The sequence below is a fragment of the Galeopterus variegatus genome, unplaced genomic scaffold, assembly GCF_000696425.1.
Source record: "Galeopterus variegatus unplaced genomic scaffold, G_variegatus-3.0.2 Scaffold218, whole genome shotgun sequence".
NCBI lineage: Eukaryota > Metazoa > Chordata > Mammalia > Dermoptera > Cynocephalidae > Galeopterus > Galeopterus variegatus.
The window spans coordinates 320,336-332,098 of NW_007726329.1; the positions used below are offsets into that span (position 1 = coordinate 320,336).

Genomic DNA, 11,763 nt, shown 5'->3' on the forward strand with positions numbered 1-11,763 from the left:
GGTGGGCGGGGCGGGGGAGGCCGAGGGCTTAGCTGGAAGGCAGTGCCTGCACGAAGAGGCCGCGCGCGTCAGTCCGCGCCAGCTTGGCCGGCGGCTCCAGGGTTTCGGGGCCCAGCGCGGGTGACTCGCTGCCAGCCGCCAGCGAGATGTCCTGCGGCAGATCATCCTCGCTCTCCTCCTCTTCTTCCTCCTCCTCGTCTGGGGCACACGGATCACGCCCGGCTCAGCGCGGGGCGGCGGCTCCCCGGGGCCCCCGCCGGCTCCTCCTCCACCCTAGACACCCTAGCCACCGCCCCCCCGGACCCCGGCACTGGGTAGGGACACGCCCCGCCTACCTTTGTCTGGGTCCAGGGAGTTCAGTGAGGTGGCCAGGTTGGCGAACTGGAGGAAGGGGAGAAGAGAAAGGGTGAGGGTCCCGCCTCCCGCCGCCCTGCCCGCGCCCTCAGCGCCCCGCCTCGCACCTCGCCCATGACAGCGATAGGGGTCTCGCCCTTGGCCTGTGCCACGCGGTGCTCGATCAGGTAGTACATGTACTCGTCATAGAGCAGCCGAATGAGGTGGAAGGAGCCGAAGCTGGCAGCGCTGCGCAGGGTCAGGTCCCGGATCACCATGGAGCTGGGAATGGAAAAGAGACCATCAAGCCAGGCCCAGCCCCTTGCCCCCATTCCCGGCAGTAATGCCCCCAGGCATCAGGCAAGCGCAGCAACCCGGGCTCCCTCTGGCATCCATCACTAAAAACCGAAGCCCCCCACCTTCGAAGTCATCTCCAAGGAGGTGGAGCCCCTTCTCTGCCCCGCCCAGGGAGGCGGGGCTCGCCTGGGCCCCACCTGGAGAGTGGCCTTCTCTGGTCCCCCCCCCCAGCCCTCCAGGGAGGCGGGACTCGCCGGGCCCCACCCGGGGGAGCGGCCTTCTCTGACCCACCCACCAGAGAGGCAGGGACATCATGGCCCCATCCCAGGGAGTGGCCCTCTCTGGCCCCGCCCCGCACGCCGGATCCCGCGGCGCGGGCGCGCACCTGTAGAAGGACCACTTAAGGAGGAAGAGCTTGGCGGCCTTGGGGAAGCCGGCGCTGCCCTGGTAGGGTTTGAGCACCTGGCTCACAACACCGTCCAGCCAGGCCGCCCACTGCTCCAGCGAGTTCTGCTGCTGCAGCGTCACCTTGAAGTCCTGCTCCAGCCGCTGCACCACTCGGTCCTCGCAGCGGCACACCCACGAGGCCTGCTCCTGGGGCACAGCGGGCGGGGATGCCCGAGGCTCAGCCGCCGCAGCCCTGGGCCCGCCCCGCTCGCACCTGCACCGCCCCGCGCGCACCTGAACGTTGGCGAAGTCCACGCGGTTGAGGTCGCTCAGCATCTGGTTGATCTGCGCGGTGTTCTGCAGCACGGCCCGCGCCGCCTGCGCCAAGTGGTTGAGCGATGTGTAGCGCCGTAGCGTCTGCGCGAAGGCGCCGGCTGCTGCCACCTGCGTGCGGGACCATGGGGCTTGTGGCTTCCGCGGACCCCCTTCTTCCCCCGCCCCGTGCCCCACCTGCTGCCACCTCTCTTTAGTCTCAGTTTACTAAAAAAGGAGGGTTATGCCTGGCTGCTTTTGTTGGGAGACCAAGGGGTCGAGATTTTCAAACTTTGGGTATTCACCCACTGGTTTGAATCAAAAAATCACCTTATCGTCTTCTGACTGGTATTATTACTTTTAATGCAAGAACACAATAGAAAATAAGGACCACCCAGAAAGGGCAAGCATAAGCTTTTGTTTCAATTACTCTACACTCCAGTCTCAGCTCCAGGAGGGCAGGGGTTTTGTCCTTCATGCTGGACACAGTAGGTGCTCAATAAACGCGTGTTGAGTGAACAAATGAATACACGGGTCTGGCCAGTCCCTTTGAAGAGCTTCTCCTCTCTCCACAGGCCCCGCCCCCTCCCACCCGGGGGAGATTCCTCTGACACCCACTTCTGTTTAGCTGTCTTGTTAACTTTTTTTTTTTTTTGGCCCAAGAGCAAGCACATCCCATGTAATTTCCCACATCTAAGTAGTCAGCATGCAGCATTGATGAAGAGGGCTATTATTCTATTATAGATGATGTTGCCTTTTTTAAAAAAGGTTTGATCTATTCTGAACGCCTAAAGCACTTTCTATCTAGGCTGTCTGAAGAGAACTACTGGAAATTTGCATTCATTTTTTTTTTTTTTTTTTTTGCCTTTTTTCGTGACGGGTAACGGGATCGCAACCCTCAGTGTCGCGCCCATACCGTGACCGGCAACAGGATCACAACCCTCGGTGTCGCGCCTGCACGGCGCTCAGCCAGTGAGCAGACCAGTTTCTATATGGGATCCGAACCCTCGGCAGGAGCGCCACTGCGCTCCCAAGCGCCACACTCTACCGAGTGCGCCACCAGGCCGGCCCTGCATTCGGTTTTTAATAATGATGCTATGTCGAGTACAAAAACCCTACAAAGCAGTTGCATTTCAGAAGTGGGCAGTCGAGAAAGCAGGTTTCTTCAGAGCTCTCTCTGGGATGGATGAAGACCCACCTTACCCTCGTGCATGCACGTCATCCCCAGAACAGGTAACGGGACAAATCTTACTGCCCTATAGAGGAGAGGAGACCGAGGCCCACAGCCAGGAGGAGCTGGGCAGTGAGCCCACACGCCCTCACCTTCACCCGCAGCATCTCCTCGGGGATGTTCACCATGGCGTGGGTGAGCCAGCTCTCCAGGCTCTTGGCAAAGTTTCGGATCGCTTGGGTCAAGGCACCTGTGGGCAGTGGTAAGGGCTGGTCAGGGCAGGAGGTGGTACATTCGGGGTAGGGGGTGGGCGCGGTGGCCCAGCACTCACTGGGGATGGGCCGCAGCACGTCGGGGATGAGGATCTCCACCAGGCCCTGGTATAGCACGTTGTCACAGTGCTTGGTCCACTGGAGCACAGGCTCGAACTTGGAGAGGAGCACCAGGCTGGCCTTGGGCAGCCGCTTCTCAGCCTCGTCGTGCCTGTAGGCACCCGTCCCACCCCAGGGTCACAGGAGCACTCCATAGTCCTGCACCCAGGGTCAGAGGACACAGGCACGCACGTCCTGCCCCACACCCCTGGGTCAGGCAGGCACTCCCTGTCTCCTGAAGATTCCTGGGGTCAGGCTGGTACAGGCCCCAAGGCCCTAAGGGTCAAGTGGGGATCCTATACCCTGCATCCAGGGGTTAAATGGGCACAGGAACCCACCCACTCCAGGGAGGAGATGGTGCCCTGCCCTCATGCCCAGGCTCCGGAGGGCTCGGCTGAGCTTGCCATCCCAACCTCTGGGTATCAGATGGATACACACACACTCTGAGGGTCAAGGCCATGTACACCCCACTCCTGGGCATCTGACTTGTGTGCACCTGGGGGTCATGTCCTCCCCCCCTTGCCCCATGGGACTCACACGGCCAGTGGCGGCACCTCGCTAGGCTGGCTGAGGTTGTACCTCCAGAAGGTCTTCCACAGCGTCTCCACCAGAGTGAACTGCAGGTTCACCATGACGTCGACAATGGCCTGTTGAGGAGGCTGGACGCTCAAGGGGCTTTGGGGGCAGTGTGGCCCTCCCTCACCCGTGGCCAAGCCCCTGTCCCGCCCCTACCCCACACTGCCCTACCTCACAGTGTTCCCGGTACAGGACCTGGAAGGCCTTGATGTCCCCCGGCCCAACGCCCTCGGGCAGCACTTTGCCCTGGAGGTCGAGTTCTGTGAAGTCAGGGAGGCTCCGAGAGGCATCTGGGGGGTGGGGGCACAATGAGGCCCTTTGTCCTCCATCTGCATGCCCCTGAGTCTCCCCCGGGATCATATCAATTTGTCACCACTTTCCCACCAAGTATAGGCCCCCCATGTACAGCAGGCTGAGGGTGGGCAAGCACCTGGCTCAGGGTCCCGGGACAAGGAAGACCTGAGAGCCTATGCTCCCCCCACCACAGAGAACACGAGGGGCTGTGAGCCCACACGCCCTCACCCGTGTGGGCTCTGCTTGCCTGCTCATGGTGGCCCTGGGCTGGGCCTTGGGATGTGGGCCTCTGAGTCCCCTACCTCCACCCACCTGACCAGGGTGCAAGCCCCAGGGCCCAGGAAGGCCCACAGTGATGCTGCCCTGAGCCTGGGGGCCCCAGGTGGGGAGCTGATCATGGACAGTCACCATAGGGATGCCCCTGGACTCTACGAGGAATGTGCTCACCCTTCCCTCAGCTCCCTGGCACCTATGGGGAGAGACTGAGTGTCTAGGCCTTGTGGGCAGGTGAGTGCCAGGAAACAGATCACCATGCAGTCACCATCATGGACATGTGGCTGGCATGTGCTGTGTTCCTGGGGTTAACTAGTTTATGTTAGCATCATTTTGCCTCATTTTCATTGATTATTCTTTTTGCTTGTCTTTTTTTTTAGAAGTTTCTAGAAGAAACACGGGTACCACCCATGTGCCATCTTGGTAAGCAGTCCTAACCACACAAACACTACGAGGACAGCCAGATAGGTGAGGGAGCGGCTCTCACCAGGGCTCATGAGGGAAAAGAACCTCCCTGTTATGCCTCGGACTAATGATTCACATGGACCATCCAAATAACCGTGTCTGTCCGGATGGAATTTGGGATCCCAGGCAGGATAACAGGGGCTTAACTTTGGGGCTCAAAAACACAGAAATACTTCCCATGGAAATGAATGGAAATCCACTTTGGAGAGGGTTTCTGGGGACTGAATTGTCACCATGGATGGAGACTGTGACGTCTTGCCACACTCTGCTGATCCTGTGACACCTTGCCAAGCCCTCCCCTGCTCAGAGGCTGCCTGCCACCCAGCTTTGTGAAGGTGGCACGGACCGGCTGCACATTCTCCTGGGGCCACAGACCCCTCTGCAGCCCTGCTCCACAGGCCAGGAAGCTCTCACCCAGGAACTGCTGGTACTGCTGGACCTGGGCACTGATGTCCGACAGCCCCGTGGTCTGCTGCTGCCCCACGGCCACACCATTGGTCATTCCCTCCATCTTCTGGATGGGCTTGAGCCTGGAGGAGAAGGGGCAGGCAGCCGGGGGGTGGGGGATGGGCTGGCTGGGGAATGAGCCAGCTGGGTGGGGACGGGCTGGTCAGGGGTGGGGGGCCAGGCTGTGTGGTGTGGGACTAGCCACTGTGCCCTTCCCCACCCACCCCTCATGTCTGGCCCTGCCCTCCTACCTCTGCTTCTGCGAGAAGGGCTGGCCTCGCATGGCCATGTGCTGCTGGTCCTCCATCAGCCGCAGCAGGGGTGAGCTGGCCTTGATGCGCAGGCCATAGTAGTGGTACTTGGAGTTGCCCCTGGGAAGGAGGTGAAGGGTGAGGGCTGGGCTGGGGGCCGCCAGCAGGACACCAAGAACACACCACCCCTGTCTCCTCTCCATTAGGTGGCTGAATGGAGAGACCCCATCCTGCAGAGCTGGGGGTGCTATGCTCAGGAAGCCCAGGGGCTGTGGGTGTCAAGAGAAAGCTAGTACTTCGCCCAAAGCAAAAAATTCAGAGTGATCAGAAACAAGAGAAATGAGCCACATGGAGGCACGATGGGGGTTGCTAAACGCTAAGGAAAAAAGTTAAGCAGGGAAGGAGGGTGAGGACGGATGTCTGAGTAAGGAGGCAAGGAAAAGCGCACGAGGTAGAGGCCCTGGTGTGAGAGCGGGCAGCTGTGTCAAAGGAGCCTCCAGGAGGCCAGCGGGGCTAGAGAGGAGTAAGCGAGGGCCCAAGAGCGGGAGCTGAGGCCTGAGACAAGTTGGGGTGGGGGTGAGCCTTGCAGGCCGGGGTGTGTCCTTTGAGCCCAGGGGCTGCTGGGAGCAGGCGGGAGGGCCCCACCTGGTGCCAAGGCGGCGGGTCCGCAGGCCCATGAAGACGGAGCGGATGAGCTTGCCGAAGGAGGCGGCGTTGACGGGCTCCAGCTTCTGCTCCTGGCAGTGCAGCAGGTAGTGGCAGTAGAGGGTGCTCCGCGGCAGGCTCACGCCCTCAGCAGTCTCATAGTTGTCCAGCAGCCACTGGACCTGGGGCCAGACAGAGGACAGCAGAAAACCACTAAGAATCACTTCTGTTTCTCCAGTGCCTGCTCCTAAGTGTTCTGTATCTATTTCCCGTTGTGATCGTGACCGCCACAACATAACGCCCGTCATATCGCAGTCCCCCCCTGGGAACTACATCCCACAGAGCTCTCTAGAACTGTACTGTCCAATAGTCACTCCATGCAGGATTTAAAGACAAATTTATATTCATTTATGCTGAGTGATAAAAAGCCAATCTCCAAAGTTCCCATGGTGTAGGACTCCATTTGTAGAACATTCTGGAAATGATAACATTATAGAGACGGAGAACAGATTCGAAAGACAAATTTATATTCATTTATGCTGAGTGATAAAAAGCCAATCTCCAAAGTTCCCATGGTATAGGACTCCATTTGTAGAACATTCTGGAAATGATAACATTATAGAGACGGAGAACAGATTCGTGGTTGCCGGGGGCTAGGGATGTTGGGAGGGAGGTGGTGGGGTGACTATCAAGGGGTAGGTAGCAGTTGGGAGATCTCTGTGGTAATGGAAGTTTCTATATTTTGATTGTGGTGGGTGGTCTCTCAAGTGCACACATGCAATAAAAAGATATAGAGTTAACACGTCAGTTTCCTGGTGTGCATACATAAAACGTAACTAGCAGGGTAACCCTGGTGAAGGAGATACAGGGACCTCTCTGAACCACTATTGCAGCTTCCTGTGAATCTACAATTATTTCAAAATAAATAGTTAAAGACAAGAACTCCTCTCAGTTCCTCAGTGACCCCAGCCACACGCCAAGCACTCAATAGCTTTGTGTGGCTGAGGCTCCTGCACTGGGCAGCACAGAGCGATCTCCCTTATCAGAGAATGTTCCATCGAACGGTACTATTCTATGTTTTTGAACTGTGGGTGAGGACCACCCCAGTTAGGTGGGTCACGACCAGAATTTTAAAAAATAGACTGGAAGCCATGCTGCATGGGTGAGTAAAGGGAGACCACCCAGGACCACCAGGCCCTGACCTACCCATGGTCACATAGTTGGCAAGGGGCCCGGTTGGGGTTGGAATCCAGGGCTGCTTAAGTGACACTGTGCGGCCACCTCTGGGCAGAGGGAGGTATGGTGCCTGCCTTCCAGACAAAGAACCTTGCTCCGGGCAGCTCCTGCCGTGGCAGTGCCTGTCTCTCTCCCCTCACTATCTACCCTCTATCAGCAGTTGTAATCAGAATAGACCACACTTCTTTGAGCACTGCTCTAAGAACTTTGTGCATATCAGCTGAGGCCCAGAGAGGCTGAGTAACTTGTCTGAGGCCACACAGCACAGATTTGATCCCAGGCTACCTGCATGTGAGCACTTCCACACTAGGTGACACAGGCTCCTGCGAATGGTGGCTGGCAACCCCCATCACAGACTGGGCATGTAGTGCCCACCACCACCCTCTCTGCCCAGGGGCTCCCCACTGCCTGCCTCATCTGGCACCCGCGTCGGGGCACTTACCGTGGCTGGTGAGGCACGGGTGGTGTGGGAGTAAGACTGGCTGGCACTGCCCAGCATGTAGCCGCCTTGGATCACGTAGGTGCCTGCTCCACTGCTGCTGCTGCTGCTGCCACCACTGCCACCCCCGCCACTGCCACCACCTCCCCCGCTGCCGGTGCCAGCGCCACCACTGTTGCTGGCCCCACCCCCGCTGCTGGTTGAGCTGGCGATGACCTGGCTGCCGGACACGTACATGGGCACGGAGCCGCTGCTGGCCACCGCCTGAGAGGTGGCGGGGGTGCTGACCTGGGTGGCTGTGCCTGCAGCCTCATAGTAGCTGGTGCCCGCCGTCTGCGTGTACAGCGGCGTCTCAGGGTAGGGGTAGGTGCTGGAGCGGCTGGGAAAGAAGCAGATGCGGGGGGTGGTCAGGGGGATGAGAGCTGGGTAGCTGAGGGTCACAACTGAGGGGAATCCTGCAGGGGGTGGGGGGTCCCAGGAGGGGACTGGGGAAGCAGCAGCCCCAATGCACAAGGATTTGATCCCAGCATTCACCTACAATGAACTGAGTACTGTCCTCAGTGCCTGATGGGCAATTTTTCATTTAATTGTCAAAGCAACCTTCTGGCTGGGGAGTAACCATCCCCAATTCAGAAGGGCTAGGTAACTTGCCACAGGCCATACATGTCACTCAATCAAAAACAAATTATTGCACACCTACTGCGTGCTGGGCACTGTTCTAAGCACTGCAGACACAGCAGCAGATGAGACAGGAGAGCCCCACCCCCGGGGAGCTGAGGTTCCAGTTGGGGAGACCGACCAACTGCAAAGGTACATCAAGGTTGTCGCAGAAGCTGGCGCTTACTTGAGAGGTAAAAAGTGTGAGGGGGGGCAGTGCTGGGGGAAGGGGGTTTTGACTGGAGATGTCCATCAAGAACGTAGAGGTGGTTCCCCTCGACCAGCTACCTATCCCTCCCTGGAGAGTTCTCCTCCAGCTGTCCCTGGAAACACACCACATGATGCAGGCTGGAGACTGTAAATTGTAGCAAGAGAGTGAACAACCAGGGACCATCCTTAGGAGGCTGTTAAATAAAGGAGGACGGAATCCTAACACCAAGGGCAAGGGTTTGGATTCCCGCACCGACCAGCCACCAAAAAATAAAAATAAAAAAATCACATAACATTAAAAGTTAAAAATCCAGAAGAGTAGCGAGGCCAGTTGGGGTGGCCTGGCTCAGAAGGTACCACTGGAGCAGACTCTGGAGGAGGCAGGGGGAGGGAGCCTTGGGGGCCTCTAGGAGAAGTAACAAGGAGAGGGAGTTGGGGAGGAGTGGTGGGAGGCGTGGAGGCATGGTCACCATTGGACGCCAGGGTCTAGCTCTCCATCATTGTGTCCCGACCCACATCTACCACACGGAGTGACACTTGACCTGAGCAGATGCCCTCCCTTCTCCCAAGTCTTGATCACAGTCGGCTCTACCCTGCACGGCCAGAGCCCAGCCCTGCGCCCAGCATGCAACACATTCTCCAAAACAACATTGCTTTGGTAGGTATTTGCTGACTGACTGAATAAATGAATGTGTGTGTCTCTGGATGTGCCGTGGGCAGGGATGGAGGCTGAGAGGGGCTGTGGCTTTGGCCAGGGTAAGGGATCCAGGCTGGCAAAGGGCTGGGAATCCACCAGAAGGGAGACAGAAGGTACAGTCAACACCAGGACTGCCCCCCAAGAACGTAACGTAGCGGGAGACTGTGATAGCAACGATGAACCAGGAGCAATCACACACTACAATCAGAGGGAGAGACTCAGACAGAAGCAAGGGAGAGGCGCTACCAGGGAAGGCAGAGGAGCTAGCCCAGGACCTCAAGGCCTGGGTTCGTGGCTGGGCTCTGCTTCTATCAACGCTGGGGGGCCCTCAGGGGCCGGTCTCCACCTTGGAATGCCCTCTCTGGTCCCTACTTTGGCCGAGTACACAGTGAAGAGACTGGTGGCATTGAAAATAAATCAATGGAACTGTGAGGTAGCTATGCTGTGGACCTGGCCCATGCCCCACAGGGTCAATTGGAACATGGTGCTCTGAGCTTATCCAATCCCAACGTTGTGCCCCCAAGGACAGGAGGCAGGGTGAAAGAAGACAACTAGGCAGATGCTAAGAAAACCACGTGAAACTTCTAGAAACTAAAAGAAGAGCAGTAACTATAGTCCTGGAATTATTACTGTGGGGTATTGGAGAGGGAAGGTGGCATGTGGAGGGTCCCTGGACTGAAGTCGACCCACACACAGGGATGTTCATGCTGCACTGCCATGTGCAGTACCAGGGAAAGGAAATACCTCCGTGTCACTGGGTGGGGACTGGCTACATCGTTCCTGCTGCATCTGCACAGGACAGCACAGATGCTCCTTAACTTACAATGGGGTCACATTCCAGTAAACCCTTCTTAAGTTGAAAATATTGTAAGTCAAAAGCACGTTTTCAATTTGCGGTATTTTCAACTTATGATGAGTTTATCTGGACATAACCCTATCATAAGTCGAGGAGTGTACCGAATGGGTATTGCTCTCAAACATGGTAAAGTTGAAAAATCATAAGTCAAACCATCGTAATTCGGGGATGTCAATATTACAGAGAGGTCAAAGAGGGTGACTGGAACCCACATGGACAAATGGGAGAAGAGCTGGAGATACGTAGCCAGGGGAAGAAGTGACGGAAGAAGTGCTGATAACACCAAGGTCAAGGGTTCAGATCCCATTACCCGCCAGCCACCAAAAAAAAAAAAAGATATTGTCTCTATTTTTGAACAAAGAAAGAGGGTACTTTCTATTCTAAGAGTATCTCTGGCAGAAAGATGTACCTCAAGGAAATGTACCTGTGGGGTGGGGTTGGGGGTCAGGAGTGAACGAGTTTTTTTTCACTGTATAACATTTCCTATTCCTTAGACAATTTTATCCTGTAAAAAAAAAATTTTTTTTTTTTTTTTTTTTGCTAAAAACCAGGTGCATCTGATTCCAAAGCCCAAGGTCTGCTGGGATGCCTTTCCCAACCTTCTAGGGTTCCTCTGCTTCACCCCTTCCTGGTGGCTGCTGGTTGCCCCTGGAGAGTGCCCACCTGTCTGTCACCTGAGGCCCTGTAGGCTGGCTGCCCTGTTGGGGGCTGGGACTAGGGCCTGGTATCCTGGGAGCCCAGGGAGGGTCCTGAGCAGAAATGAGTCCCTCCCCCAGCCCTCCCTCCACTTACATGGCACTGGCCGTGTAGCTAGCATCTCCACCATCCACATACTGCACCTGGCTGGAGTACACGTGTGGGACGGGCACCTGCTGGAGCTGCTGCACCTGGATCAGGAGGAAGGGCATGCGGGGGGTCAGGGCTGGGCCAGCTTCACTGCCCCTGCCCCTAAAGGGCTGGTGGCTGCCCAAGCTCTCCCCTTGCCCACCTCCCCAGCTGGGAGGGGGCTCTTCTCAGCTCTCTGAACAACACACCCTGGATGAGCCGGGGGTCAGAGGCCCAGGGGCTGCGGAATCAGTAAGAGCTGTGCAAGGAAAAACCAGGACACTGTTTTCGCTGGCACAGCAAGGACGGGGCCTGACGGACAGCAGAGGGACCCCAGACAGGGTCCTACAGTGGGCGTGAAGACTGGACCACAGGGGCAGAGCCAAGCTCAGGGATAAGGAAATCGCTATAGAGCCAGAGCCTGGAACTACAATAGGGGCCTCAGGGGCGGGGCCTGGAAACCAGGCACGGGATGTTAGGGGTGGAGTCTGGGGCCCCGCTTTGTGCGACAGAACCTGGAATGACTGACAAGGGATTAGGGGCGGGCCTGAGTACCCCACCTCCATCCCTTAACCCGTCTGCAGGGGCGGAGCCTGGGACCTGGAACTGGCTCTGGGGGTCAGAGGTGGGTCCCCAGACAGACTGGCCGGACGGAGATGGGGTCTGCGGGGCTTGTGGGGCCTGGCGGGCAGCCCGGGCCGGGCGCCCCCGCCCCTGCCCGCCCGTTACCCCCCACCCGTGCGTCCGCCACCTACTTTGAGGGCCGTGGCGGCCGTGCCGAACACTAGCACCTGGGGGACTCTCTGGATCCTGACCCTCTGGTCGGGGCTGGCTCGGGCCGGGAGCCCGGGCAGTGGCTCGAGGACCACTTTCTGCTGCGGCAGGAGCAGGTGCGGGGGCAGCACGCCCACCAGCTCCACCCACTGCTCGGCGCCCAGCTCGTAACGGGGCGGCGGCGGCGGCCGGGGGCTGCCTAGCTGCGGGGCCTCGCAGCGGCACGCGGGCGGGAGCCTGCTGTACG

At 58.0% G+C, this 11,763-nt stretch overlaps 1 protein-coding gene across 1 annotated transcript in view; it reads right to left on the reverse strand.

Annotated features, from left to right (window-relative positions):
• Positions 1–28: 28 nt before the first annotated feature.
• Positions 29–11,763, reverse strand: part of RFX1 (regulatory factor X, 1 (influences HLA class II expression)) — a 16,786-nt gene continuing 5,051 nt past the window's right edge. Inside the window, exons 7-20 of the mRNA XM_008566042.1 lie at positions 10,710–10,804; positions 7,501–7,876; positions 5,823–6,004; positions 5,178–5,297; positions 4,894–5,009; positions 3,619–3,737; positions 3,409–3,518; positions 2,832–2,983; positions 2,653–2,750; positions 1,312–1,461; positions 1,016–1,224; positions 462–615; positions 336–381; positions 29–198 (exon numbers count right to left, since the gene is read on the reverse strand). Of these exons, the coding sequence (XP_008564264.1) occupies positions 29–198; positions 336–381; positions 462–615; positions 1,016–1,224; positions 1,312–1,461; positions 2,653–2,750; positions 2,832–2,983; positions 3,409–3,518; positions 3,619–3,737; positions 4,894–5,009; positions 5,178–5,297; positions 5,823–6,004; positions 7,501–7,876; positions 10,710–10,804 (2,097 nt within the window). The remainder of the gene's footprint in view (positions 199–335; positions 382–461; positions 616–1,015; positions 1,225–1,311; positions 1,462–2,652; positions 2,751–2,831; positions 2,984–3,408; positions 3,519–3,618; positions 3,738–4,893; positions 5,010–5,177; positions 5,298–5,822; positions 6,005–7,500; positions 7,877–10,709; positions 10,805–11,763) is intronic.